Below are 26,275 nucleotides of genomic sequence, written 5' to 3'. Positions count from 1 at the left end.
TTTCAGACAACCCAGCTCCTTGCTTCCGGAGTCTGTATCACTTTTCTGTTCATCTGAACTACTGTCCATCACCTTATGTACCTTTTTGTACTTCTCCTGTGGAGATTTCTTGCTGTTGGTTTTCTTCCCTGACCTGCAGACTCTTGCTATGTGTCCTGCTTTTCCACACTGTCTGCACACTTGGTCCTTGAACCAACAATCCTTCTGGTCGTGTGTTGTTCTGCCACAGCAATAACACTTCCCTGCTCCATATGACATTTCATTGGTGCCATATTCTTGCGGTCTCTGTTGTATCTCTGCAGCGCCCCTTGCGGCGGCTTCGTGTGATACTGCCATGCTGAAAGCCTTGTCCAGTGTAAGATCCTTTTCTGATAGAAGCCGTTTCTGGGTTCCTTCACTTTGAAGCCCACACACAAACTTGTCCCTTAACGTATCTGCTAGTCCCACTCCAAACAGGCAGTGTTTCGATAGCTTGCGCAGTTCCGTTAAATACTCAGCATTACTTTCATCTTTATGCTGGTTCCTTTTGTGGAACTTAAATCTTTCTGCTATCAGCAGCGGTGTGGGGTTTAAGTGGTCCTGTAGGATTTCTACTATGCTTTCGAAATTCTTATCCACGGGCTTCTCTGGGGTTATTAGGTTTCGCAGTAAGCCATAAGTTTTTGCACCCATGGAATTTAACAAAACCAGTGCTTTCCTAGCATCTGGCACTTCATTCGCCCTGCAGTACACCTCCATGCGTTCCACATATGTCGCCCAATCTTCGACTTCATTGTCGAACGCAGAGATACTGCCACTCTTCGGCATCCCTGGGTGTGATTTAACTGTCAAAAATGGTGTCTCCCACGCTTTCCTTTCTTCCCGTGCTCGCCCTTCTTCTCCGCTGCGGCTTCTAAAATTGGCGTCTCCCGTGCTCTCCCTTCTTCTCCACGGCTCAATGGCATCTCCCGCACTCTCCCTTCTTCTCCCCTCGTATGCTGTTCAGCCCTTGATCCCCTGGCTGTGCTCTGCGCGTTCTCCTGTGCGCCTTTCCTGTTTCCGCCGCTCGGTCCTGAACCCAGCTGCTGCTTTACCCTCTCTCTCTCTGTTTTGTTTTTCCTCGACGCCGCTCGGTTTTCAACCCCCGGCTGCGCCCTGTGCGCTTCACCCTCTCTCTTACCCCATCGACGCTGCTCGGCTTTTTCTCTGCCGTCGGTCAGCTCCAGCCGCCGCTGTCCGGGAAGGGTCTGCGCTGTACCTGTTGCCAGTCTGTTGCTGGATCGTCGTAGCTGGGGAACCAAGCCCGGCTCTCAACAGCCTCCCCTGCGATGTTCACTCTTTGCCGGACGACTGGGCGGTTGCTCGTGGTCGATGCCCGTGCTTCTGGCCTCGACTTTCTTCCACCGCCCTCCCGGAGCGAATCCTTGAAGGGAAATGCAGAGTTACAGGTAGATTCGAATCGACCTCATCGCCACTGTTGGATCCGTGATTCTTAGAGTATGATGTTTTCCAACAACTACACGGAGGCTGTAACTTAACAATCAACAGGTGTTTACTGGAGTAGGGTAGTCTCAAGACTGGCAGTACAGAGGCATGCTCAAGGCTTATATACAGGTGTGGTCACTGCCGGTACTACAGTATACAGGAGCTGTAAAAGTAGTTCTCTCTTAAAGGTACATACACTACATCCCCTAGTGGGTGTATCTAGAACTAGGGGGCATAGTTTCAGAATAAGGGGTCGCCCATTTAAGACGGAGATGAGGAGGAATTTCTTCTCTCAGAGGGTCGTGAATCTTTGGAATTCTCTACCTGAGAGAGCTGTGGAGGTGGAGTCACTGAGTATATCCAAGGCGGAGATTGACAGACATTTGAACTGCAACGGAGTCAAGGGGGTATGGGGAGAGAGCGGGAAAGTGGTGTTGAGGCCAAGATTGGATCAGCCATGATCTTATTGAATGGCGGAGCAGGCTCGAGGGGCCGATTGGCCTACTCCTGCTCCTGGTTCTTATGTTGTTATGTAACAAAGGCATGGATGAGTGTTTCAGCAGCGGATGAGCTGAGGCAGGGGCAGAGACGGGCGATGTTATGGAGGTGGAAATAGGTGTTCTTAGTTATGCTGCGGATCTGTTGTCATTAGCTCATTTCAAATTCAAATATGACATCAAGGTTGCAAACAGTGTGGTTCAGCCTCAGACAGATGTTAGGGAGAGGGATGGAGTCAGTGGCTAGGGAACGGAGTTTGTGGCGGGGACCAAAAACAATGGCTTCGGTCTTCCCAATATTTAATTGGAGAAAATTTCTGCTCATCCAGAACTGGATGTCGGACAAGCAGTCTGACAATTTAGAGACCATGGAGAGGTTAAGAGAAGTGATGCTGAGGTAGAGCTGGGTGTCATCAGCGTACATGTGGAAACTGACGCTGTGTTTTCAGATGATGTCGTCAAGGGGCAGCATGTAGATGAGAAATGGAAGGGGGCCAAGGATCGATCCTTGGGGGACACCAGAGGTAATGGTGCAGGAGCGGGAAGAGACTCCTGTATAAGTGAGCAGCTGTTCTCATTGTCAGTATTGCCCCCTGACACCATGAAAAGCTTAATCAAAATGGTGCCACTGGCAGAGATAGGAACCTGCTTTCAAACTAGTTCATCTGTAAATGGAGGAAAGAAGACTTTTTTTAATGCTTTAAAGGATATTTGGATTATCATGGCAGAAGCAGAGTTCCGTCCTATGGGTTTGTGTACTGATCTTCTTACTCTATTTCTGTCAGTCCAGGACTGAAGGTCGAGCGATGCAATCATTAAATTGGTCAGTGTGTGGCAACCATGAATCAATGAATGATTGAATTTGTTTTAACAAATTGACTGCTTTAGCTTCTCCCTGTATGGGGTAAAAATGAATTATACACCTGCTGTCGGATATGGTCTGTAATGCACTCCATCTTTATTTTTTAAATCCTCCACCTTTTCTTTTGAAGTGAAGCATTGAAGTGTAGTCACGGTTCTAATGTAGGAAAAAGCAGGAGCCATTTTGCACACAGCAAGATCCCACAAACAGCAATGTGATAATGACCAGATCATCTGTTTTTTTAGTGAAGTTGATTGAGGGATACATTTTGGCCAGGGTTCCCCTGCTCTTCTTTTAATTAGTGCCGTGGGATCTTTTACGTCCACTTGAGAGATTAGACGGGGCCTCAGTTTAACGTCTCATTTGAAAGACAGTGCTGCACTCCCTCGTTACTGCACCGGGAGTGTCAGCCTGGATTTTGTGCTCAAGCCTCTGGAGTGGGACTTGAATCCATAGACCTTCTGACTCAGAGGGTAAAGTGTTACCCACTGAGCCACGGCCTCTAACATAGACAATAATACCGGAACTATTGATTCATCCTTCCATTAGGGAAAGGCCGAGTCTCAGTTGATCCATGACTGTCCATGACTGCCACTTTGTGGTACAGCACATTGGCAAATGCCCACATTATGCCACCAATCTGCCTCGGTACTTCAGCGGGTTAGACTCTTGGGAAAAATTTGGTGGCGCTCCCGTTGGGGTGCTAACCTCGCCGGGGCGCTACTTTTAGCACCCCGAAAAAGTTACCGCCCCTGCACTGTAAATTCAGTGGTAGCGCCCCAAGCAGGAGGCGGGGTGCTACTGGAAGCACTCCCCCTCCTTCCTGGGGCAGTACAAGTAAATATCGCGGCGCTACATGCAACAGGCCTCCGTCCCCTGATTAAAGGGGAGGGGCCTAGTGCTGCGCACACCAGGGCCCTGCTGGACCATTGGGGAGCCGTGAAAATAGAGTTCAAGAGGAGTGCCTGGCTAAGCGATCGCGGCCGGCACCCTGAATCAAAACGGGGAAGGGGGCAGGTGCTGGCAGGCGGCCAAAAAAAAATGGGCCGCCCGACACCTGCCCTTTAAATTGTGCTGCCGCAGCTCCAAAAAGTGCTACCCTGACCCTGTCGGACATGTCGTCCGCCGATAGGTCAGGTGGGTGCGAACGGGGTGCTGTGCACGGTGATGATGTCATCGCTTGAGGTGCAGCGCCGTGGGGCGCTACTGGCTACCACCGCCGCTAACCTCCCACTGGATTTCGTGGGAGGCGCTGTGCCCGGGCGCTAGGGGCTTTGCGCCCTGTTAACCCCACCCCGAGGGCACTAACGGGAGGCGCAAAGCAACCCAATTTTTCCCCCTTTGGTTTTGTAAAGATGCAGCCGTGTAAAATAACTACTTGTTTCTCCTTGCTGTGCAGGGAGACCAGTGGAGATGGCACCCCTTCACCAAAGAAAGGCCCATTCTCCAGAGATGGACTTGCTTCAAACACCCACAACAACGGCAACCTCAGCGATTCCTCCAGCGGCGAGTCGCGTTGTGGACTGCGCAAGAAGCGGAGCCAATCCCCAAGCCGGGTGAGGTTTGAGGACGAGTCCAACCAGGAGGCTGAAGTCCGCTACCAGTTGCGCAGGAATTGCGGCCTCGAGTCCTCGGTTCGACGCGGCCCGAGGGGATTGATACCAAAGCCTGGTCTTCCAGCCTACGGGTTTCCTAGGAAGGAGTGTGTGCTGAAGGCTGTCTCAGGAGACACCGGCAAACCTTGCTGTAAAAATGCACAAGCGCTGGAGACCTGGAGCTGGAGAAGTGGAGCGAACCCACTTACCAATGGAGAGGTTGGAGAAAGGCCACATGATAAGGCCAGCGGCCCTCACGTCAATACAGCAACCTGCATTGATGGGAAGTGCAGCTGTTGTGGCTCTTACATCATTTTAGATTCCAAAGCCGGCGGCCTTGACCCTCCTTCTTATGAATTTCCAGATGTTAGCATTGTCCCCCAAGGCAGGGAACCCCACACGCCCAAATGGCATGAACTTCCCCTAGATACTGCGATGGGAGTCAAGACCAACCTGACTGTGGAGGCTCCAGATGTTGGCTCGTTGCCTCCCAGAGTCATACCGTGCTGGGTTCTCCCTTCACAGCACAGGATCAGAATTGAACCCATCAAGGAAACTTACATTGGGGAGGTCACTTCCATTGATGACGTATCTGTGATCGAAGGTGGAGATACCGATGCTTCTTTCCAAGACAATAGTGCGGAGATGAAAGATAGCAGAGGTGCTAAGGTCTCGGCGTACTGCTATGCCATAGTGGCAGGGAGCAACGGAAGGACTGAAGGTAGTATTGAACTGAATGCCAAAGGCACAGATCAGCCAAGGAGATGCAATGGGGAGAACAGTGTCATCACAGAAATAGTAAGCACTGCGGCTGACTGCAAATCGAAGTCTAGAAGGAAAACCATCGAGAGAGGAAGAGACTGCATCCAACCCATTCAGTGCCAAAGAGAGGAGTCTGTCGGCAGCAGTCAAAAGCCAAGGAGCTCTGCCGATTCCAAACCAGTGGCCAGTGCGCCACTATCAAAGCACAGTCACCTAGCAAGTCTAAACACGGAGCGGATTACGGAAGTTTCCCTCGTTTGTGAGCAGCAACAAACCTCGCTGTCTCCAGCCCCAATGCCAGATCCAAGTTCTAAGCAGAACAGGGAGAGCTCCACCTTAAAATGCTCATCTTTTCCTCAGCAAAAGGGCACAAGGTCTCTCGGACAAGGTCAGGTCAAGGCGATCCCTTGTTCTTCCCATTCCCAAAACAGAACCAAGATGTCCAATTCTCACCCAACAGACCCAACACTTCCCCCAAAGTTTATGGAAAAGACTTCCAGTCAACATCCTCTTCTCAAGAGGCCAATGATCAACAAAGGCAACTTGACAATCCAATCCAATTCTCAACAGAGCGCCATGCCACTAACCCTGAAGAACAATCCTTTAACACACCTTGGTACCTGCCCTTCTCCTCAGTATAGGCTCATTCATTTAGATCCACAGGAGAGCGATGGAAGACTGTCTGATTCCCAAGCTTTTCTAGAAGCTCCTTCTCTTCAACCTCAGCGCAGTCCTGGTGGCCCCAATCAACAGCTGCCAAATGGCCACGCTCATGCCTTGCACACTTCAGGCCCTTCTGCTCACTGTCCATTGAGTTCTGCCATTCAGCTGCCGAGGAATACAGTGACCAATTTGGCAAGTCAAACTTCAGAGCGCTCACAGGCTTCCAATCAATTCATCGATCCAAATGGTGGGCCGTTGCCCTCTGAGCACCATGAATCTGTTGAACCCACTGAGAACCGAAACTGTCTTACAAGTCCAAGTCCTGAGACTGTCTCCTCATCCAAACAAAGTACTAAAAAACAGAATGACAAAACAGGTAAGCAAGCAATTAATAGCCACTACCTTTCTTTCACCTGCTGAATGGTCAGTGCAATAACTGTATGGAGCTCATGGCCAAGAAATCTGATTGCATAGCACCCATTTTGTGGGGGCTGAGTGGCCTCCTGGGCCTCCAATATAGCAAGTAGAAAGCACACACTCATTACGAGCTAGAAGTGCGCCGCCCGCCATATTGGTGTAGGCAAAACAACAGGGGGGAAAAATTCAGTTGGTTGCGCCACCCGTTACATAGAAACATAGAAGATAGGAGCAGGAGTAGGCCATTCGGCCCTTCGAGCCTGCTCCGCCATTCAATGTGATCATGGCTGATCATCCAAATTCAGTACCCTGTCCCTGCCTTTTCCCCATATCCCTTGATCCCTTTAGCCTCAAGAAATATATCCAACTCTTTCTTGAATATATTTAATGAACTGGCCTCCAGTGGCAGAGAATTCCACAGGTTCACCACTCTCTGGGTGAAGAAATTCCTCCTCATTTCAGTCCTAAATGGCTTACCCCTTATCCTTAGACTATGACCCCTGGTTCTGGACTCCCCGGCCATCAGAAACATCCTTCCTGCATCTAGTCTGTCCAGACCTGACAGAATTTTATAGGTTTCGATGAGATCCCCTCTCAATCTTCTAAACTCCAGTGAGTATAAGCCCAATCGACACAATCTCTCCTCATACGTCATTCCTGCCGTCCCAGGTATCAGCCTGGTGAATCTTCGCTGCACTCCCTCCATGGCAAAAACGTCTTTCCTCAGGTAAGGTGACCAAAACTGCACACAATACTCAAGGTGCGGTCTCACCAAGGCCCTGTACAACTGTAGCAAGACATCCTTGTTCCTGTACTCGAACCCTCTTGCTACGAAGGCCAACATACCATTTGCCTTCTTAACCGCCTGCTGCACCTGCATGCTTACCTTCAGCAACTGGTGCACAAGGACACCCAGGTCTCTTTGCACTTCCCATTCTCCCAATCTATTGCCATTCAAATAAAAATCTGCCTTCCTGTTTTTGCCACCAAAGTGGATAACCTCACATTTATCCACATTATAGTGCATTTGCCATGTTTCTGCCCAATCACCCAACCTGTCCAAATCGTACTGGAGTTTCCCGACATCCTCCTCGCAGCTTACCCTCCCACCCAGCTTTGTGTCGTCTGCAAATTTGGAGATATTACATCCAATTCCCTTGTCCAGATCATTAATATATATTGTGAACAGCTGGGGTCCTAGGGCCGATCCTTGCGGTACCCCACTAGTCACTGCCTGCCACTCGGAAAACGACCCGTTTATTCCAACTCTTTGCTTTCTGTCCGCCAACCAGTTCTCTATCCAAGTCAATACCTTGCCCCCAATCCCATGTGCCTTAATTTTGCATGCTAATCTCTTATGTGGGACCTTATCGAAAGCCTTCTGAAAGTCCAAATACACCACATCCACTGGTTCTCCCTTATCTATTTTACCAGTTACATCCTCAAAAAATTCCAGTAGATTAGTCAAGCATGATTTACCTTTTGTAAATCCATGTTGACTTTGCCCGATCCTGTCACTGCTTTCCAAGTGCTCTGCTATTACATCTTTTATAATAGACTCTAGCATTTTCCCCACTACCGATGTCAGGCTTACCGGTCTATAATTCCCCGCTTTTTCTCTACCACCTTTTTTGAATAGTGGGGTAACATTAGCTACCCTCCAATCCATGGGTACCGTTCCAGAGTCTATCGAGTTCTGGAAGATGACCAGTAATGCATCCACTATCTCTAGGGCCACTTCCTTAAGTACCCTGGGATGTAGACCATCAGGCCCTGGGGATTTATCGGCCTTCAGTCCCATCAATTTTTCTAACACCATTTTCCTACAAATACTGATTTCTTTCAGTTCCTCTCTTTCATCAGACCCTATGGTCCCCGGCATCTCTGGGAGGTTATTTGTGTCCTCCTTTGTGAAGACAGAAACAAAGTATGCATTTAGTTGGTCTGCCATTTCCTTGTTTCCCATTATAAATTCCCCTGATTCTGACTGTAAGGGACCTATGCTTGACTTCACCAATCTTTTTCTCTTCACATATCTATAAAAGCTTTTACAGTCAGTTTTTATGTTCCCTGATAGCTTACTCTCATATTCTATTTTCCCTTTCTTAATTAATCCCTTTGTCCTCCTTTGTTGACTCCTAAACTGCTCCCAATCCTCAGGATTATTGCTTTTTCTAGCCAATTTATATGTCCTCTCCTTGGATCTTATGCTATCCCTAATTTCCCTTGTTAGCCACGGTTGAGTCACCTTTTTTGTTTTATTTTTATGCCAAACTGGGATGAACAAATTCTGTAGCTCATCCATTCGGTCTTTGAATGTTTGCCATTGCCTATCCACCGTCAACCCTTTGAGCGCCATTCCCCAATCAATCCTACCCAACTCGCTCCTCAGACCATCGTAGTTTCCTTTATTTAAATTCAGGACCCTTGTCTCTGAGTCAACTACTTCATTCTCCATCTTAATGAAGAATTCGATCATATTATGATCGCTCCGACCCAAGGGGCCTCGTACAACAAGATTGCTAATTAATCCTTTCTCATTACACAATACCCAGTCTAAGATGGCCTGATCTCTGGTTGGTTCCTCGACATATTGGTCCAGGAAACCATCCTGTAAACACTCCAGGAATTCCTCCTCCACAGTATTGTTACTAATTTGGTTGGCCCAATCTATATGTAGATTAAAGTCACCCATGATGACTGCTGTGCCCTTATTGCACGCTTCTTTAATTTCCCTTTTAATGCCATCCCCAACCTCCACCTTAGTGTTTGGAGGTGTTTATACCACTCCCACTAATGTTTTTTTCCCCTTAGTATTTCTCAATTCTACCCATACAGATTCCACATCATCAGAGCTAATATCCTTCATTACAATTGTATTAATCCCTTCTTTAACCAGTAATGCTACCCCACCTCCCTTTCCTTTTTGCCTATCTTTCCTGAATATCGAATACCCCTGGATGTTGAGTTCCCAGTCTTGGCCATCCTTGACCCACGTTTCCGTAATCCCAACCAAATCGTATTCGTTTACCTCTATTTGCGCAGCCAATTCATCCACCTTATTACAAATGCTCCTCGCATTAAGACACAAAGCCTTCAGGCTTGTTTTTTTAATGCTCTTAGACCTATTAGAATTATTATTTACTGTGGCCACGTTTGATTTAAACCGTTGATTTCTCTGACTGGCATTTTTGTTTTTCTCCTTCCTATCTTTTGCTTTTATCCCTGTTTTCCTTTCCTCTGTCTCCCTGCTCTAGTTCCCAACCCCCTGCCATTTTAGTTTAAACTCCCCCGAACAGTGCTTGCAAACCTCCCCGCAAGGATATTTGTCCTGCTCTGGTTCAGGTGCAACCCGTCCGACTTGTACAAGTCCCACCTTCCCCAGAAGCAGGCCCAGTGATCCAGGAAACTAAAGCCCGCCCTCCTGAACCAACTCTTTAGCCATGCATTCATCTGCTCTATCCTCCTATTCCTATACTCACTAGCACGTGGCACTGGGAGTAATCCAGAGATTACAACCTTTGAGGTCCTGCTCTTTAATCTGCTACCTAGCTCCCTAAATTCTTGTTGCAGGACCTCATCCCTCTTCCTACCTATGTCGTTGGTCCCAATGTGAACCACGACCTCTGCCTGTTCACCCTCCCCCTTCAGAATGCCCTGCAGCCGTTCAGTGACATCTTTGACCCTGGCACCAGGGAGGCAACAAACCATCCTGGAGTCACGTTTACGGCCACAGAAACGTCTATCTGTTCCCCTTACGATAGAATCCCCTACCACTATTGCTCTCCCACTCTTTTTCCTCCCGTCCTGAGCAGCAGAAGCACCCCCGGTGCCAGGAAGTTAGCTGCTGCTGCCTTCCTCTGGTGAGTCATCCCCCTCAACAGTATCCAAATTGGTATACCTGTTTGAAAGGGGGAATGGCCACAGGGGTCCCCTGCACTACCTGCCTGCTTCTACTGCTCCGCCTGGTGGTCACCCATTTCCCTTCTGCCTGTGCAGCCCTACCCTGCGGCGTGACCAACTCATCATACGTGTAATCCACGACCCTCTCAGCATTGTGAATGCTCCACAACCCATCCATCCGCAGCTCCAGCGCCTCAATACGGCCCATTAGTAGCTGCAGCTGGATGCATTTCTGGCACACGTGGTCATCAGGGACACTGGTAGCATCCCTGAATTCCCACATAGAGCAAGAGGAGCATAACACGGGGCTGGGCTCTCCTGGCATGACTTACCCCTTTAATTAATTTAAATTAATTCAATACCACCAGTTAAAGATAAACTCTAGGGCGCTTATTTACCAACTGTCCCCACTACACCACAGAGACCCAAGAAAATATAAACCGCAGAATTTAAGCTTGTAATAAAAGAAATACTCACCAACCAATCACTTACCTGCTTCCTGGTGACGTCACACCTGGATTACTTTTTACCTCTCCCCCCTGCTGTTGAATTGGTATGCCTCATTCGCTGAATGAACCGCCGCTCCCCAACTGCCGCCGGTTTTTGAAACTCCTCAGCTGCTCGCTCGCAGGTCCGTTCTAGTCGGGCCTCATTCGCTGAATCAGCCGCCGCTCCCCAACTGCCGCCGGTTTTTGAAACTCCTCAGCTGCTCGCTCGCAGGTCCGCTCTGGTCGGGCCTCGTTCACTTAAGAGGGCGCTAAGTGGGGCGCAAACCTACAAGCGCCCAGTCGCGGCGCGGCCCATGCCTCCCGCAAAATTCAGCGGGAGGTTAGTGGTGGCGCTAACCGTTAGCGCTGCGCCGCTGGCGATGACGTCACCGGTGTGCGCAGCGCCCCGCTCACGCCCCGGCGTTCTTCGGGAGCGCCCCCTGATTTACTGCCGGACGCTATGTCCGACCGGTTCAGGGGGGCCTACCTGCGGCCGGGGAGGCGCAAATTAAAGGCGAGGTGCGGAGCGGCCATTTTTGTTGCTGGCCGCCTGCCAGCGCTCCCGTCCCCGGCCTCCGTAACCCACCCCCACGGAGTGCTGGCTGCGCTCCAAGAGCCCGGCACTTCTCTTGGGTGCCTGGCTCTTTTGCCTGCACTCCCGATCCCCGGGGGCTCAGCTAGGCCCCAGATCACGCTGCACAAGGCCCCTTCCCTTTAAGAAGAGGAGGAAGGCCTGCAATACCGCAGCGTGACGTGGTGCTGCGGCACATAGCAGCACGATATTCACTCGCAGCGCCCCAAGAGGGAGGCGGGGCACCTCCAGTAGCGCCCCGCTTCACTTTGGGGCGCAACCAACCAATTTCTGGCGCGGGGGCGCCCCGGCGAAGTTAGCGCCCCAAACGGGGCTATACTGAATTTCACCCCCCCAGGTGTCCAGTACCAGTGCCTGAAACCGGTATTAGGTCCTTTGCATATGCAAATAAGGGGCCTAATGCCTGTTTGAGGCCCCCTCTGTGATATTTGTTTGCCCTGAGGCAGCCAGCGTCAGCACCAGCTACGATCAGGAAAATCAGGTCTACATGCAGCTTAGCTGGCGGGTTTTAAAGGGGCCACAGCAGGCTGCAAGCAGCAAGGTAAAAACTTTAAATATACTTACCTGAATGTAGAGCTGGGAGGAGCAGGAGTGTTCCCTTTTCCCCACTGCGACCTCGACCCGCCCAATCACCGCCACAACACTCTCTCCCAATCCCCTTCTCTGCTCTAAGGAGAACATCTCCAGCTTCTCCAGTCTCTCCACGTATCTGAAGTCCATCATCCCTGGTACCATTCTGGAAAATCTCCTCTGCACCTTCTCTAAGGCCTTGACATCCTTCCTAAAGTATGGTGCCCAGAAATGAACACACTACTCCGGGTATATGGCGTTAGGTCGCAGATCAGCCATGATCTTATTGAATGGTGGAACAGACTCGAGGGGCTGAATGGCCTCCTCCTGTTTCTATGTTCTTATGTTTCTGTTGCCATTCCCTTCGCCTCTCACAGACTCTGAGGTACAAATGGGGGCACAAACTTTTCCCCTCTCTCACAACATGATTTAAATAACACTTTCAAAAAGGGGCCAACACGTGGCAAAATTTAACTGGAACTTACCGCGAGACATTCAATATCACTTTCCCGTATTTTTTTCCGGCATTAAACAATTTTCCAAATTTTCTCATATTTTTGTTTCACCGGGGGCCTAAAAACATGTGCTGCGTCTCCACCTGTGTTGTTCCAAAGTACGGCCCCCGTTCAGTCCCCAGGAACGGAGTACACGCGTCTCCACAGAAAAAAGTTACTGACAGAATCCCGAGACAATGCTCGCCGGGTTCCAGGGCTCTGTATCTTAGCAAATGCTGTCCCAATTCGGATTGGCTCTGAGGTCACAGATGACTCTCTGTGAGGATTCCTGGGCCGGGCCTAGAAATTGCCCTTCACCTGCTTGCATCAGCCGTAAGACTTACGTGGCCAGTCGCTGGTCAACGCCCCGCTCCGAATGGCCCTGCTTCGAATTGTTGATTTCCAATTGGATTCAGCTCTGAGGTGGCAAGACTCGCAAACGACTCTGCCTGCATTCCGGGCCATTGTGTATTGGGCCCCTCCCCCACTCCAGCTCTGCGCAGAATTTCAATTGAAGTACGCGGCAGCACAGGGAGAGGGAACAGTGGTCAGGAGGTGAGCCATTCGCCACAGAATATCCAGCCTCTGATCTCCTCTTGTAGCCACAGTATTTATGTGGCTGGTCCCGTTATGTTTCTGGTCAATGGTGACCCCCCCAGGATATTGATGATAGCGGACTCGACAACGGCATGGAATGTCAATGGCTTAGTCTGTAAAAAAAAAGAGAGGATGTCTTTGAAATAAAAACCAACCACCGAGCTCATTCTGTATTCCGAAGGTTAACTGGGTTTGGGAATCCGAGCAGCACACACTTACTGAAGAGCAGAGACTGATGTGACAGGTGTAATCTTCATTAGCAACTTGTCTGAGGGAGTGTTGCTAATGTTACTCTAAATTACAAATTATGTGTTGCAATTAGCACTGATGTAGTCACAGCACAGATTCCTGGCAAGAGTCCCAGGTTCGACTAATCAGCTACAGATCATTTCACGTGGGAGGTCTTTCAAAGAAACTTTTGCCCACTTATTCACAGAGTGAATGTGCCCAACGATTCAGCTTGAAAAACAAAAATTCCCAGCAGATCCCTTGATCTCTCCCCCCACCCTCCATTTTACATAGGATTACATCGGATATACGGCACAGAAACAGGCCATTCGGACTAACCAGTCCATGCCGGCATATATGCTCCACACGAGCCTCCTCCAGTCTTTCCTCATCTAAATCTATCAGCATAACCCTCTATTCCCTTCTCAATTCAATTCAATTCAATTCAAATCGCTTTATTGGCATGATAAGGTACATCTTATGTTGCCAAAGCATCAAAATACATTTATGGTTGAACACATAAACGCAGTTCTATTCATACAGTGTATAAACTAGTATATCCCTGAGTGTATAAATATACATTCGCATTATTTATATATACTCTTTTCTTAGTTTACTGGTTGTCCCTCTGTTCATGGCAAGCTGTAACATAGTGTGCCGCCAGTGCTACACAGCTTCTCTCCTCCCCCAGTAGGTATGGGAGTTTTTGGTTGTCATTTAGATTTCTGAATTCAGGGCATATTTGTGAGAATTTTTGGTAGAAATTCTCCCTGATGCCCTGATATTTTCCACAGGCTGTGAGGAAGTGCATCTCTGTCTCCACTACTCCCTGACTGCAGTGAGAGCATATCCTGTCCTCTCTTGGCAGCCTGGTCTGCCTGTGTCTGCCTTTTTTGATCGCTAGGCTATGTTCGCTAAGTCTGTACCTTGTCAAGGTTTTTCTCAGTTTGTTATCCTTTACCATGGTCAGGTACTCAGCCAAGTTGTATTGTCTGTTTAGGGTCAAGTAGCAATTGAGTTTGCTTTGGGTTTTTGTTGTTTCTGCCCAATATGACAGGTATTTTTCCTTTTGTTTAGTGACAATTGTGTTGGGTCGAATTCTCTCTGCTACGATGTCACTGTCCTGGGGCTGGTTATTGTTAGTAGTATTAGTGGTTGCTTCACTGAGTCCCAGGACTAGTTGACTGAGGGAGTTATTCTTTATGGTCCTCTCTTGGCATTTCAAGGCTTCGTAATGATAGCAGTGGGGGTTGCTCATTTTTAGGTGTTTCCAAAATTTGGTGGCTCTTTTTTGGATAGTAATTATTAGTGGAAATTGGCCTAGTTCTGCCCTGCATGCATTGTTTACGGTTTTCCTTTGAGTCCGGAGGATACTTTTACAGAATTCTGCATGTAGGATCTCAATTGGGTGTCCCTCATATGCTTGTCCAGCCTCCCCTTTAATGCATCTATACTATTCCCTTCAACCACTTCTTGTGGTAGCGAGTTCCACATTCTCACTACTCTTTGGGTAAAGAATTTTCCTCTGAATTCCTTATTGGATTTCTTGGTGACTATCTTATATTGATGGCCTCTAGTTATGCTCTTCCCCACAAGTGGAAACATTCTCTCTGTATCCACTCTATCAACATTTTTCCTAATTTTAAAGACCTCTATTAGGTCATCCCTCAGCCTTCTTTTTTCAAGAGAAAAGAGACCCAGCCTGTTCATCCTTTCCTCATATGTGTACCCTCGCATTTCTGGTATCATCCTTGTAAATCTTCTCTGCACCCTCTGCAGTGCCTCTATATCCTTTTATAATATGGCAACCAGAACTGTACACAGTACTCTAAGTGTGGTCTAACCAAGGTTCGATACAGGTTTAGCATAACGTCCCTGCTTTTCAATTCTATACCTCTAGAAATAAACCCTAGTGCTTGGTTTGCTTGTTTTATGGCCTTGCTAATATGTGTCGCAGCTTTTAGTGATTTGTGTATTTGTACTCCGAGATCCCTTTTTTTCCTCTACCCCACCCAGACTTGCACCCTCCAAGTGATAAGTGACCTCCCTATTCTTCCTACCAAAATGTAATACCTCACAGTTATCTGTGTTGAACTTCATTTGCCAATTATATGCCCATTCTGCAAGTTTATTAATGTCCTCCCGTAACTTGTAGCAGTCCTTCTCAGTATTGACTACCCCCACCCCACCCCCCAATATGGTATCATCCGCAAATTTAGAAATTGTGTTTTTGATTCTTAAGTTTAAACCGTTAATGTAAATTGTGAACAGCAGTGGTCCCAGCACTGATTCTTGTGGAACACCATTATCCACCTTCTGCCACTGTGAATAGCTACCCTTTACCCCTACTCTCTGCTTTCTGTCCTAAAGCCAGCCAGCAATCTATTCTGTTACTTGTCCCCTGACTCCACATTCTCTGACCTTGTTCATCAGTCTATTATGGGGTACCTTATCGAAGACCTTTTGAAAATCTAGATAAATTACATCTATGACATTACCCTTGTCTACTCTCACTGTTACCTCTGCTAAAAATTCAGTGAGGTTGGTCAAGCAAGACTTTACTTTTTGAAATCCATGCTGACTATTCATTATTATATTTTTGGTTCCTAGATGTTCTTCTATTTTCTCCTTTAGTAGGGATTCCATTATCTTTCCTACCATCGACGTTAAGCTGACTGGTCTATAATTCCCTGGACATGTTCTATCCCCCTTCTTAAATAGCGGTATTATGTTAGCTATCTGCCAGTCCTCTGGCACTACACCTTTTTCTAACGAATGATTAAATATGTGTAGTAATGCCTCTACTACCTCTTCCCTAGATTCTTTTAAAATGCATGGATGCAATCCACCAGGGGTTTTATCCTCTTTGAGTTTGATTAATTTATTTAATATAGCCCCTTTTTTATTTTAAATGCACTTATCTCATTACTAATCTCATCATCCAATGTCATGTCCACCTGTTCTATCTCCCTGGTAAATAATGAAGCAAAATAATTATTTAATATTTCTGCCATCTCTCTATGGTTACTTGTGGTATTATTCTGACTATCCCTTAATGGCCCTATTCCCATCTCAACCTTCCTTTTTTTATTGATGTGCCTATAAAATATTTTACTATTTTGTTCTATGTTCCTTGATAATTTAATTTCATAGTTCTTCTTTGCCTCTCCAATTGTTTTTTTGACTTCTCTCCTAATCTTTTCGTATTCTCTCTTATCATGTACTCCCCTGCAGACTATGTACTTAATGTATGCCTCTTTCCTTACCCTCAATTGTTCCCTTATGGCTTTATTCATCCATGGTGTCTCATTATTGTTTAGTTTGTTCTTTCCTTTTAGCGGAATATATTTTTCCTGCACTCTGTTGAACACTGTTTTAAATGTTTCCCATTGCTGTTCTACATCGTTGTTTGCCAATATTGTTGCCCTTTTTTCCCCCAAGTTCTATTCTGAGCCCTTCAAAATCAGCTTTTCTCCAATCTATTAACCTGGTTTTCATCATACTTATGTCCTTCTCAATTATCATCTTAAAGTGTATTATATTATGGTCACTATTGCCTATATGTTCCCCTACCTTTACTTCTCTTATGGGGTCAAGGTAGAAGCGTTCACGTCGTGGCCCTGTTTCAACCAATTCTACCACCACCACGCACAGCATGCCTGAAGACGGAAGTAGTCGTCGATGTCAGAAACACGGGTCTTTTTCAAGACCGGCATTGACTGTTATATCTGCTAACGTTGACGGGTTCTCTATAGCTAAACAGTGTTGTTCCATTACAATCAACCTCATCTGAAGCCCGCATCGCCTTGTGGAAAGACCGGCTCGCCAGTCTTGAACAACCCCCAGCGATGGAAATTTTACTTGATGAAAGCCTTCCCCCAGGAGCTAATTGCAACTGGGCAACCTGGAAGTGCCTTAACAGACTTAGGACCGGTATAGGTTGCTCAAAGGTGTCACTAAGCAAATGGGGATATTCAACCAGCCCGACAACTTGTGAGTGTGGAACTGAGGCACAGACTATGCAACATCTCCTGCAATGCCCATCGTTAGAGGAACCCTGCACTGTTGCAGATCTTGCCGAATTCAACAACAAGGCGCAAAAATGTGTCCAGTTCTGGCTGGGCTATGTATAGACTGTCCATGGACACGACAAGAAGAAGACTTCTCTTATCTGCGCTGGTTCATTCCCCGTTACTAGATCCAATAGCGAATCCTCCCTTGTTGGGCTTTTTGCATATTGGGTTTTAGGAACTCCATTCCCTTATCCCCTTTACTTATCTCTTCTGTCCAATTAATATCAGGGTAGTTGAAATCCCCCATGATTATTATTCTATGTTTTTTACTCATTTCCCTAATTTGTCTGCATATTTCTTCCTCCACCTCCCTTTCACTATTAGGTGGTCTGTAGACTACTTCTATTAGTGTGATTGATCCTTTAATATCTTTTATCTCTATCCATATGAATTCGATTTTTGTCTTGCTGATGTCTGCGTCACTTTTTTCTACTGCCATTATGTTAACCCTAATAAGTACAGCTACTCCACCTCCCCTTTCCCCCTCTCTATCTTACCTAAATATGTTATACCCTGCAATGTTTAATTCCCAGCCCTGATTTTTCTGTAACCATGTCTCAGTAATCCCTACTATGTCTGATTCCTCGCAACATATGATTGCCTCCAGCTCCCGTTTTATTACAGACACTGTGTGCATTGCTGTACAGGCAGTTTAACTCATTTTAATAGGATTTCCTCTCACTTTATGTTTAACCATCTTTTTCGATTTCTGTTCTATAACTCTATTTATTCCCTTACCATGAATGTCCTCCCTTACTTTATTCTTTCCTGTGCTCTCTTTTCCTGTTTTATTTATATTTAGGCTGGTTAAGTTTCTTGTAGATCCCGCCCCCCTTCTTACGAGTTGGCTCCTGCTGAGGTACAGTTCATTTTGCCGCCAGCCGTCTTCTGGTACTTTGCCTCATTGCTCTTTTTAAAAGGATCCCTGAGTTAACAGAAATCCGCCATTTTAAATATTCACACTGATGTGGGTGGTAGAGGTTGCCAACCCTCCAGGATTGCCCTGGAGTCTCCAAGAATTAAAGATGAATCTCCAGGACACCGCTGCCAGCAAAAAACCCCGAGAGAAAAATCATAGGGTCTTTAAAATTTGTGTTGTTTTACACTTCTGTTCATTAGTCATAAAAATATTGGAGATGGGGAAAAGATGCTGTTTGACTGACAATGAAGATTCATCCAATCAGGTAATGAAGAGTATGTTCGCTTTCCGATTGGCCGTGGGAAGGCGGGGCACCATGAGGATGGACATGTTGGGTGAAAAATTGCGGGAGTGTGGGGGCGGGGCAGATTGGAGTCAGGAGGTCATAGAATCATACAGCACAGAAGGAGGCCATTCAGCCCATCGTGCCTGTGCCAGCTGTTTGGTAGAGCTGTCCAACTAATCCCACTCCTCGCAGCCCTGTCATGTTTCCCCTGTCACGTGATGAAACTTCCATACATCCAACCAGAGTTGGGGACCCGAGTGGGAGGTGGAAGTGAAGTGTGGCCAGGAGGTTCATTTCGTGCATCGAGCGTTACTCAAACACAGTTTTAAAAAGCTTCTGATCCGTTTGCTCGTGATGTATCTCCATTCTGTACATGTTAAAGCCATGGGATTCTGGTCACGCGTTGCCACGTTCTCTCTCTCTTTTTTTTAACAGAAAGACGGCCTGCGACGGTGAAGACACGGCCCCAGGACACCACTTCCAGTCGGGAGCAGCCGGCTCCTGTCACGGCCTCGGAACCAGAGGAGCACTGGGGCTCGGCCTGGCCTCCTCAGCCAGGACCCAGGGACGATGAGCTGCCGCTGCCAGGGAGCAGGGCAGGCCCCTGTGGAGAGAGGCCTACCCACCACCCGGCCGGCGGGCCTTCAGAGGGCCACCGGGTGTCAGCGTGAGTCTCAGCTCCCCTCACTCTCTGCAGCACCCCCGTGTGACCAAGTTGGCCACTCCTCCTACATGTGTAGGCCCCAGGCTTAATCCCTGGTGTAACCTGAGGCAGCTGAACCTGACCCAGAACCGGTTGATGTGCTAATATTGGTCCTGGGTTAGCTGGAAGGAGGGGGTGAAGGGAATAGGCATAAATCAGCTGCCGTTCATGATCACTGTCCAGTGGCCCCACCTGAAAAGTCACCTGGACTAGAGTGGACTCAGCTGGGATGCCCTTTCACGGTTGCCTAGATGGCTGACACTCATTGTCTGAGCTGACAGATGAAGGTGGACACTTGGCCGAGGTACTGGAGGGTGCCCATTGCCTATGGAAAACATATCTCAGTGAAAGTGAGCACATTCAGGATACTAGGGGAGCATGTGTCAGCCGTGGCTCAGTGGGCAGCGCTCTCGCCTCTGTGTCAGAAGGTCGTGGGTTCAAGTCCCACTCTAGCGACTTGAGCACACAATCCAGGCTGACACTCCCAGTGCAGTGCTGAGGGAGTGCTGCACTGTCGGAGGTGCTGTCTTTTGGGTGAGACGTTAAACCGAGGCCCTGTCTGCTCTCTCAGGTGGACGTTAAAGATCCCATGGCACTATTTCAAAGAACAGCAGGGGAGTTACCCCCGGTGTCCTGGACAATATTTATCCCACACCAACAGCACTAAAGAAGAGTATCTGGTCATATATCTCATTACTGTTTGTGGGACCTTGCTGTGCGCAAATTGGCTGCTACGTTTCCCTACATTACAACAGTGACTACACTTCAAATGTACTTCATTGGCTGCAAAGTGCTTTGGGACGTCCTGATGTCGTGAATGACGTTATGTAAATGCAAGTATTTATTTTTTCAAGTTAGGAGAAAAACACACAAAAACTGTTTTCCTATGAGGTACTTCAATTATGTGGAGAGACCAGAGAAGCTGGGATTGTTCTCCTTAGAGCAGAGAAGGTTAAGGGGAGATTTAATAGAGGTGTTCAAAATGATGAATGGTTTTGATAGAACAAGTAGGGAGAAACTGTTTCCACTGACAGGAGGGTCAATAACCAGAGGACACAAATTTAAGGTAATTGGCAAAAGAACCAGGGGCGATGAGGAGAATTTTTTTTACACAGCGAGTTGTTGTGATCTGGAATGCACGGCCTGAAAGGGCGGTGGAAACAGATTCAATAGTGACTTTCAAAAGGGAATTGGCTAAATACTTGAAAAGGAAAAATTTGCAGGGCTATAGGGAAAGAGCAGGGAAGAGGGACTAGTTGGATAGATTTTTCAAAAGCTTGGCACAGACTCCTTCTGTGCTGCAAGCATACTGTTTTGTCCTTGGACAAGACCTTGGTCAGGACTCAGTTGGAATACTGTGTCCAGTTTTGGTCTCCTCACATGGTGGGTGACATTGAGGCTTTGGAAAGGGTGCAGAGAAGGGCCACCAGATTCATTCCCAGTATGAAGCATCTTAGTGATCAAGATGATAACCTTCTGCAGAGAAAGACAAGGTTCTCCGAGCCAGCACGGTGGCATAGTGGTTAGCACTGTTGCCTCACAGCGCCAGGGACCCGGGTTCGAATCCGGCCTTGGGCCTGCACTGTGGGGTTTCTGTGATTCTGTGAAGATAGGCTAAAAGAGCTGGGACTCTTGATACTTTAGAGAGGCTCAGAGTTAGGGCTGATTTGATCGAGGTTTATAAGATGATGAAGGGTATAGATTGTGTTCCAGTTGACAGTTTGTTCCAATGAAATAGGTTAGGGAGGATTAGGGATCACAATTTGAAGTTGTGTAAGGCCAGATCTAGGCTCGATGTCAGGAGTTGGTTCTTTCCCCAGAGAATACTGAACCTCTGGAACAGGCTGCCTTCTCATGTGGTGCATGCTGATTTGCTGAATTCCTTCAAGCGAGAGTTGGACCTGTTTCTGGCTGGGGCGGAGATCACCTCGTACTAAAGGTCTTTCCTGTAATATAAATCAGGGTCAATGTGATCTCCTGGACTAGTTTTGATGGCCTAGGGTGGGGTTGGAGAGGAATTTAACAGATGTTTCCCCCCAAATTGGCCTGGGTTTTTATCCAGTTTTTCACCTCTCTCAAGAGATCACATGGTTTTGGGTGTATATATTGTGATTGTGTGGTGAAGGTACTCCCACAGTGCTGTTAGGGAGGGAGTTCAAGGGTTTTGACCCAGCGACGATGGAGGAACGGCAATATATTTCCAAGTCAGGATGATGTGTGACTTGGAGGGAAGCTCGGAGGTGGTGGTGTTCCCACAAGCCTGCTGCCCTCGTCTCTCTAGGTGGTAGAGGTCATGGGTTTGGGAGGTGCTGCCGAAGAAGCCTTGGCCAGTTGCTGCAGTGCATGTTGTAGATGGTACACACTGCAGCCACGGTACGCCAATAAGGTGGTGTTGGTCTGCCGATCAAGCGGACTGCTTTGTCCTGGATGGTGTTGAGCTTCTTGAGTGTTGGAGCTGCACTCACCCAGGCAAGTAGAGAATATTCCATCACACTCCTTACTTGTGCCTTGTAGATGGTGGAAAGGATTTATGGTGTCAGGAGGTGCGGCAATCACCACAGAATACCTAGCCTCTGGCCTGCTCTTGTTGCCACAGCATTTATGTGGCTGGCCCAGTTAAGTTTCTGGTCAATGATGACCCCCAGGATATTGATGGTGGGGGATTCGATGATGGTAATGCCATTGAATGTCAAGGGGCGGTGGTTAGACTTTCTCTTGTTGGAGATAGTTATTTCCTGGCACTTGTGTGGCGCGAATGTTACTCGCCACTTATCAGCCCAAGCCTGAATGTCGTCCAGGTCTTGCTGCATTCGGGCATGGACTTCTTCAGTATCTGAGGAGTTGCGAATGGAACTGAACATTGTGCAGTCATCAGCGAACATCCCCATTTCTGATATATAAAACCTCTTCTCCCCTTCACTCTCTCCATTAATTGATGGGTGCGGTAGTGTAGTGGTTATGTTGCTGGACTAATAATTCAGAGAAACAGGAGGACACATCCCACCACGGCAGTTTGAGAATTTGAATTCAGCTTTAAAAAAAACTTGAAATGAAAGGCTTATGTCGGCCCTCTTGCGTCAGTGTATTTACATTGCACTGATGTGTGAGCCTTGGCTCAGTGGGTAGCACTCTCCTGTGTGAGACCTGCACGATGGGAATATTCCTTGATTCCTCCAAATTCGCATCCCTCACCTTGAGCTAAAACCGTATGCTCCCTTCCACCAACAACATAGAAAGTGACCGACTCCATCACGGGAGAGTGAACCACTTGGAAATGCTGCTGCCTGAAGGTTGCTTGTATCAGATTCCTCTGTCTACTGTTATAGTGGAAGGGCTAAACCACTAATTGTCATCGAAATGGGTAAATGCCTCCATTACGCTAGCAGAGCGAAGTTTGATGTGAGCACATTCTGACGATAATATCACAGGAACTTCGAACTCAGGAACACTGGATGTCGCCACCCAGTGTTCAGATTTGTATTTTAATATTCATTCGCTGGGTTGAAGAGCCGAGCATTTATTGCCCATCTCTAGTTGCCCCAGAGAAGGTGGTGGGCCTTCTTCTAGAACTGCTGGTAGGAGTTTGATACAACTGAGTGTCTCGATAGGCCATGTTGCGGTGGGACTGGAGTCACATATAGGCCAGACCAGGTAAGGACGGCAGGTTTCCTTCCCTCAAGGACATTAGTGAACCAGTTGGGTTTTCACGACAATCCGACAGCTTCACGGTCACTTTACTAACACCAGCTTTTTATTTCCAGATTTTTTAAACAGAATTCAGCTTCTCAAATGGTCAGGGTGAGTTCCGAACTCATGTTCTCTGGATTATTAGTCCAGTAACATAATCGCTACCCTATTGTACAGTAAAAGGTAGATCTTGTTTTTATATCAGGCCGTTCAAGATCTCTGGATGTCCCAAACTGCTTCGCAACCAATTAATGACTTTTGAAGTGTAGTCACCGGTTGTTGTTGTAATATAGGAAAAGCAGCAGACAATTTGCGCACAGCAGGCTCCCACAAACAGCAATGAGATAATGACCTGACCTGGCTGAGGGATAAACAAACGCCCTGCTCTGCTTCAAAATAGTGCCTGGGGATTTTTACGCTCACCTGAGAGGACAGAGGGGTTTGAGGTTTAACGTCTCACGGAAAACTGAAAACCTCTGACAGTGCAGCACTCCCTCAGTACTGCACTGGAGTGTCACCCTGGATTACGTGCTCAAGTCTCTGGAGTGGGACTTGAACCCAAAACCTTCGGACTTGAAAGTGAGATGTGGCAAGCGTACACCTCTGGCAAGACCTTGACTCGCTTACCAGACATGTAGGTCCACCGTGGGTGCAATGCATGTGAATTTCTGCCCAATAAAGCTGAAAGGACGGTAACTCATGGGCTGTAATCCTGTGTAACCCACCCCACGACCCACAGTCCCCGTGTAACCCACTCCCCGACACACACTGCCCATGTAACCCACTCCCCGACCCACACTCCCCGTGTAACCCACTCCCCGACCCACACTGCCTATGTAACCCACTCCCCGATCCACACTCCCCGTGTAACCCACTCACCGACCCACACTCCCCGTGTAACCCACTCCCCGACCCACACTGCCCATGTAACCCACTCCCCGATCCACACTCCCCGTGTAACCCACTCCCCGACCCACACTCCCCGTGTAACCCACTTCCCGACCCACACTCCCGTGTAACCCACTCCCCGACCCACACTGCCCATGTAACCCACTCCCCGACCCACACTCCCCGTATAACCCACACCCCGACCCACACACCACGTGTAACCCAACCCCCGACCCACACTCCCCGTGTAACCCACTCCCCGAACCACACACCCCGTGTAACCCACTCCCCGAACCACACTCCCCGTGTAACCCAACCCCCGACCCACACTCGCCGTGTAACCCACTTCCCGACCCACACTGCCCATGTAACCCACTCCCCGACCCACACTCCCCGTGTAACCCACACCCCGACCCACACTCCACGTGTAACCCAACCCCCGAACCACACTCCCCGTGTAACCCACTCCCCGACCCACACTGCCCATGTAACCCACTCCCCGACCCACACTCCACGTGTAACACAACCCCCGATCCACACTCCCCGTGTAACCCACTCCCCGACCCACACTCCCCGTGTAACCCATCCCCGCCCCACACTCCACGTGTAACCCAACCCCCGATCCACACTCCCCGTGTAACCCACCCCACGAACCACATTCCCCGTGTAACCCACACCCCGACCCACACTGCCCATGTAACCCACTCCCCGATCCACACTCCCCGTGTAACCCACTCCCCGACCCACACTCCCCGTGTAACCCACTCCCCGACCCACACTGCCCATGTAACCCACTCCCCGACCCACACTCCACGTGTAACACAACCCCCGACCCACACTCCCCGTGTAACCCACTCCCCGAACCACACTCCCCGTGTAACCCACTCCCCGACCCACACTCCCCGTGTAACCCACACCCCGACCCACACTCCACGTGTAACCCAACCCCCGATCCACACTCCCCGTGTAACCCACTCCCCGACCCACACTGCCCATGTAACCCACTCCCCGACCCACACTCCACGTGTAACACAACCCCCGACCCACACTCCCCGTGTAACCCACTCCCCGAACCACACTCCCCGTGTAACCCACTCCCCGACCCACACTCCCCGTGTAACCCACACCCCGACCCACACTCCACGTGTAACCCAACCCCCGATCCACACTCCCCGTGTAACCCACTCCCCGACCCACACTGCCCGTGTAACCCACACCCCGACCCACACTGCCCATGTAACCCACTCCCCGACCCACACTCCCCGTGTAACCCACTCCCCGACCCACACTGCCCATGTAACCCACACCCCGACCCACACTGCCCATGTAACCCACTCCCCGACCCACACTCCACGTGTAACCCAACCCCCGACCCACACTCCCCGTGTAACCCACTCCCCGAACCACACTCCCCGTGTAACCCACTCCCCGACCCACACTCCACGTGTAACCCACTCCCTGACCCACACTCCACGTGTAACCCACCCCCCGACCCACACTCCCCGTGTAACCCACTCCCCGACCCACACTCCACGTGTAACCCAACCCCCGACCCACACTCCCCGTGTAACCCACTCCCCGAACCACACTCCCCGTGTAACCCACTCCCCGACCCACACTCCACGTGTAACCCACTCCCCGACCCACACTCCACGTGTAACCCACTCCCCGACCCACACTCCCCGTGTAACCCACTCCCCGACCCACACTCCACGTGTAACCCACCCCCCGACCCACACTCCCCGTGTAACCCACTCCCCGAACCACACTCCCCGTGTAACCCACTCCCCGACCCACACTCCACGTGTAACCCAACCCCCGAACCACACTCCCCGTGTAACCCACTCCCAGACCCACACACCCCGTGTAACCCACTCCCCGACCCACACTCCACGTGTAACCCACTCCCAGACCCACACTCCCCGTGTAACCCACTCCCCGACCCACACTCCCTGTGTAACCCACTCCCCGACCCACACTCACCGTGTAACCCACCCCACGAACCACACTCCCCGTTTTTACCCATCCCCGACACACACTCCCCGTGTAACCCACTCCCCTACCCACACTCCCCGTGAAACAGAACCCCCAATCCACACTCCCTGTGTAACCCACCTTACGACCCACAATCCCCGAGCAACCGAACCCCCGACCCACACTGCCCATGTAACTCACCCCAAACCCACACTCCCCGTGTAACCCTCCCCGTCCCATACTCCCCGTGTAACCCCCAGATGCACACTCCCTGTGTAACCCTCCCCATCCCATACTCCCCGTGTAACCTCCAGACTCACACGCCCTGTGTAACCCTCACCCGACCCACACTCCCCGTATAACCCAACCCCCGACCCACTCCCCGTGTAACCCAACCCCCGAACCACACACCCCATGTAACCCACTCCCCGAACCACACTCCCCGTGTAACCCACTCCCCGACCCACAATCCCCGAGTAACCCACTCCCCGACCCACACTCCCCGTGTAACACACTCCCCGACCCACACTCCCCGTGTAACCCACTCCCCGACCCACACTCCCCGTGTAACACACTCCCCGACCCACACTCCCCGTGTAACCCACTCCCCGAC

At 49.3% G+C, this 26,275-nt stretch overlaps 1 protein-coding gene across 2 annotated transcripts in view; it reads left to right on the top strand.

Annotated features, from left to right (window-relative positions):
• The window catches only part of kiaa1614 (KIAA1614 ortholog), a 203,653-nt gene that overhangs the window by 60,605 nt on the left and 116,773 nt on the right, over positions 1-26,275 (top strand). For both annotated transcript variants that reach the window (XM_085982165.1, XM_085982166.1), the window contains 2 exons: positions 4,223-6,219; positions 18,846-19,077. In XM_085982165.1, the coding sequence (XP_085838291.1) occupies positions 4,223-6,219; positions 18,846-19,077 (2,229 nt within the window). The remainder of the gene's footprint in view (positions 1-4,222; positions 6,220-18,845; positions 19,078-26,275) is intronic.

This window comes from Somniosus microcephalus, chromosome 3, assembly GCF_052327205.1.
Source record: "Somniosus microcephalus isolate GS21.2 chromosome 3, FLI_Smic_1.0, whole genome shotgun sequence".
Lineage (NCBI taxonomy): Eukaryota > Metazoa > Chordata > Chondrichthyes > Squaliformes > Somniosidae > Somniosus > Somniosus microcephalus.
This window is presented reverse-complemented; position numbering and strand designations above follow the sequence as displayed.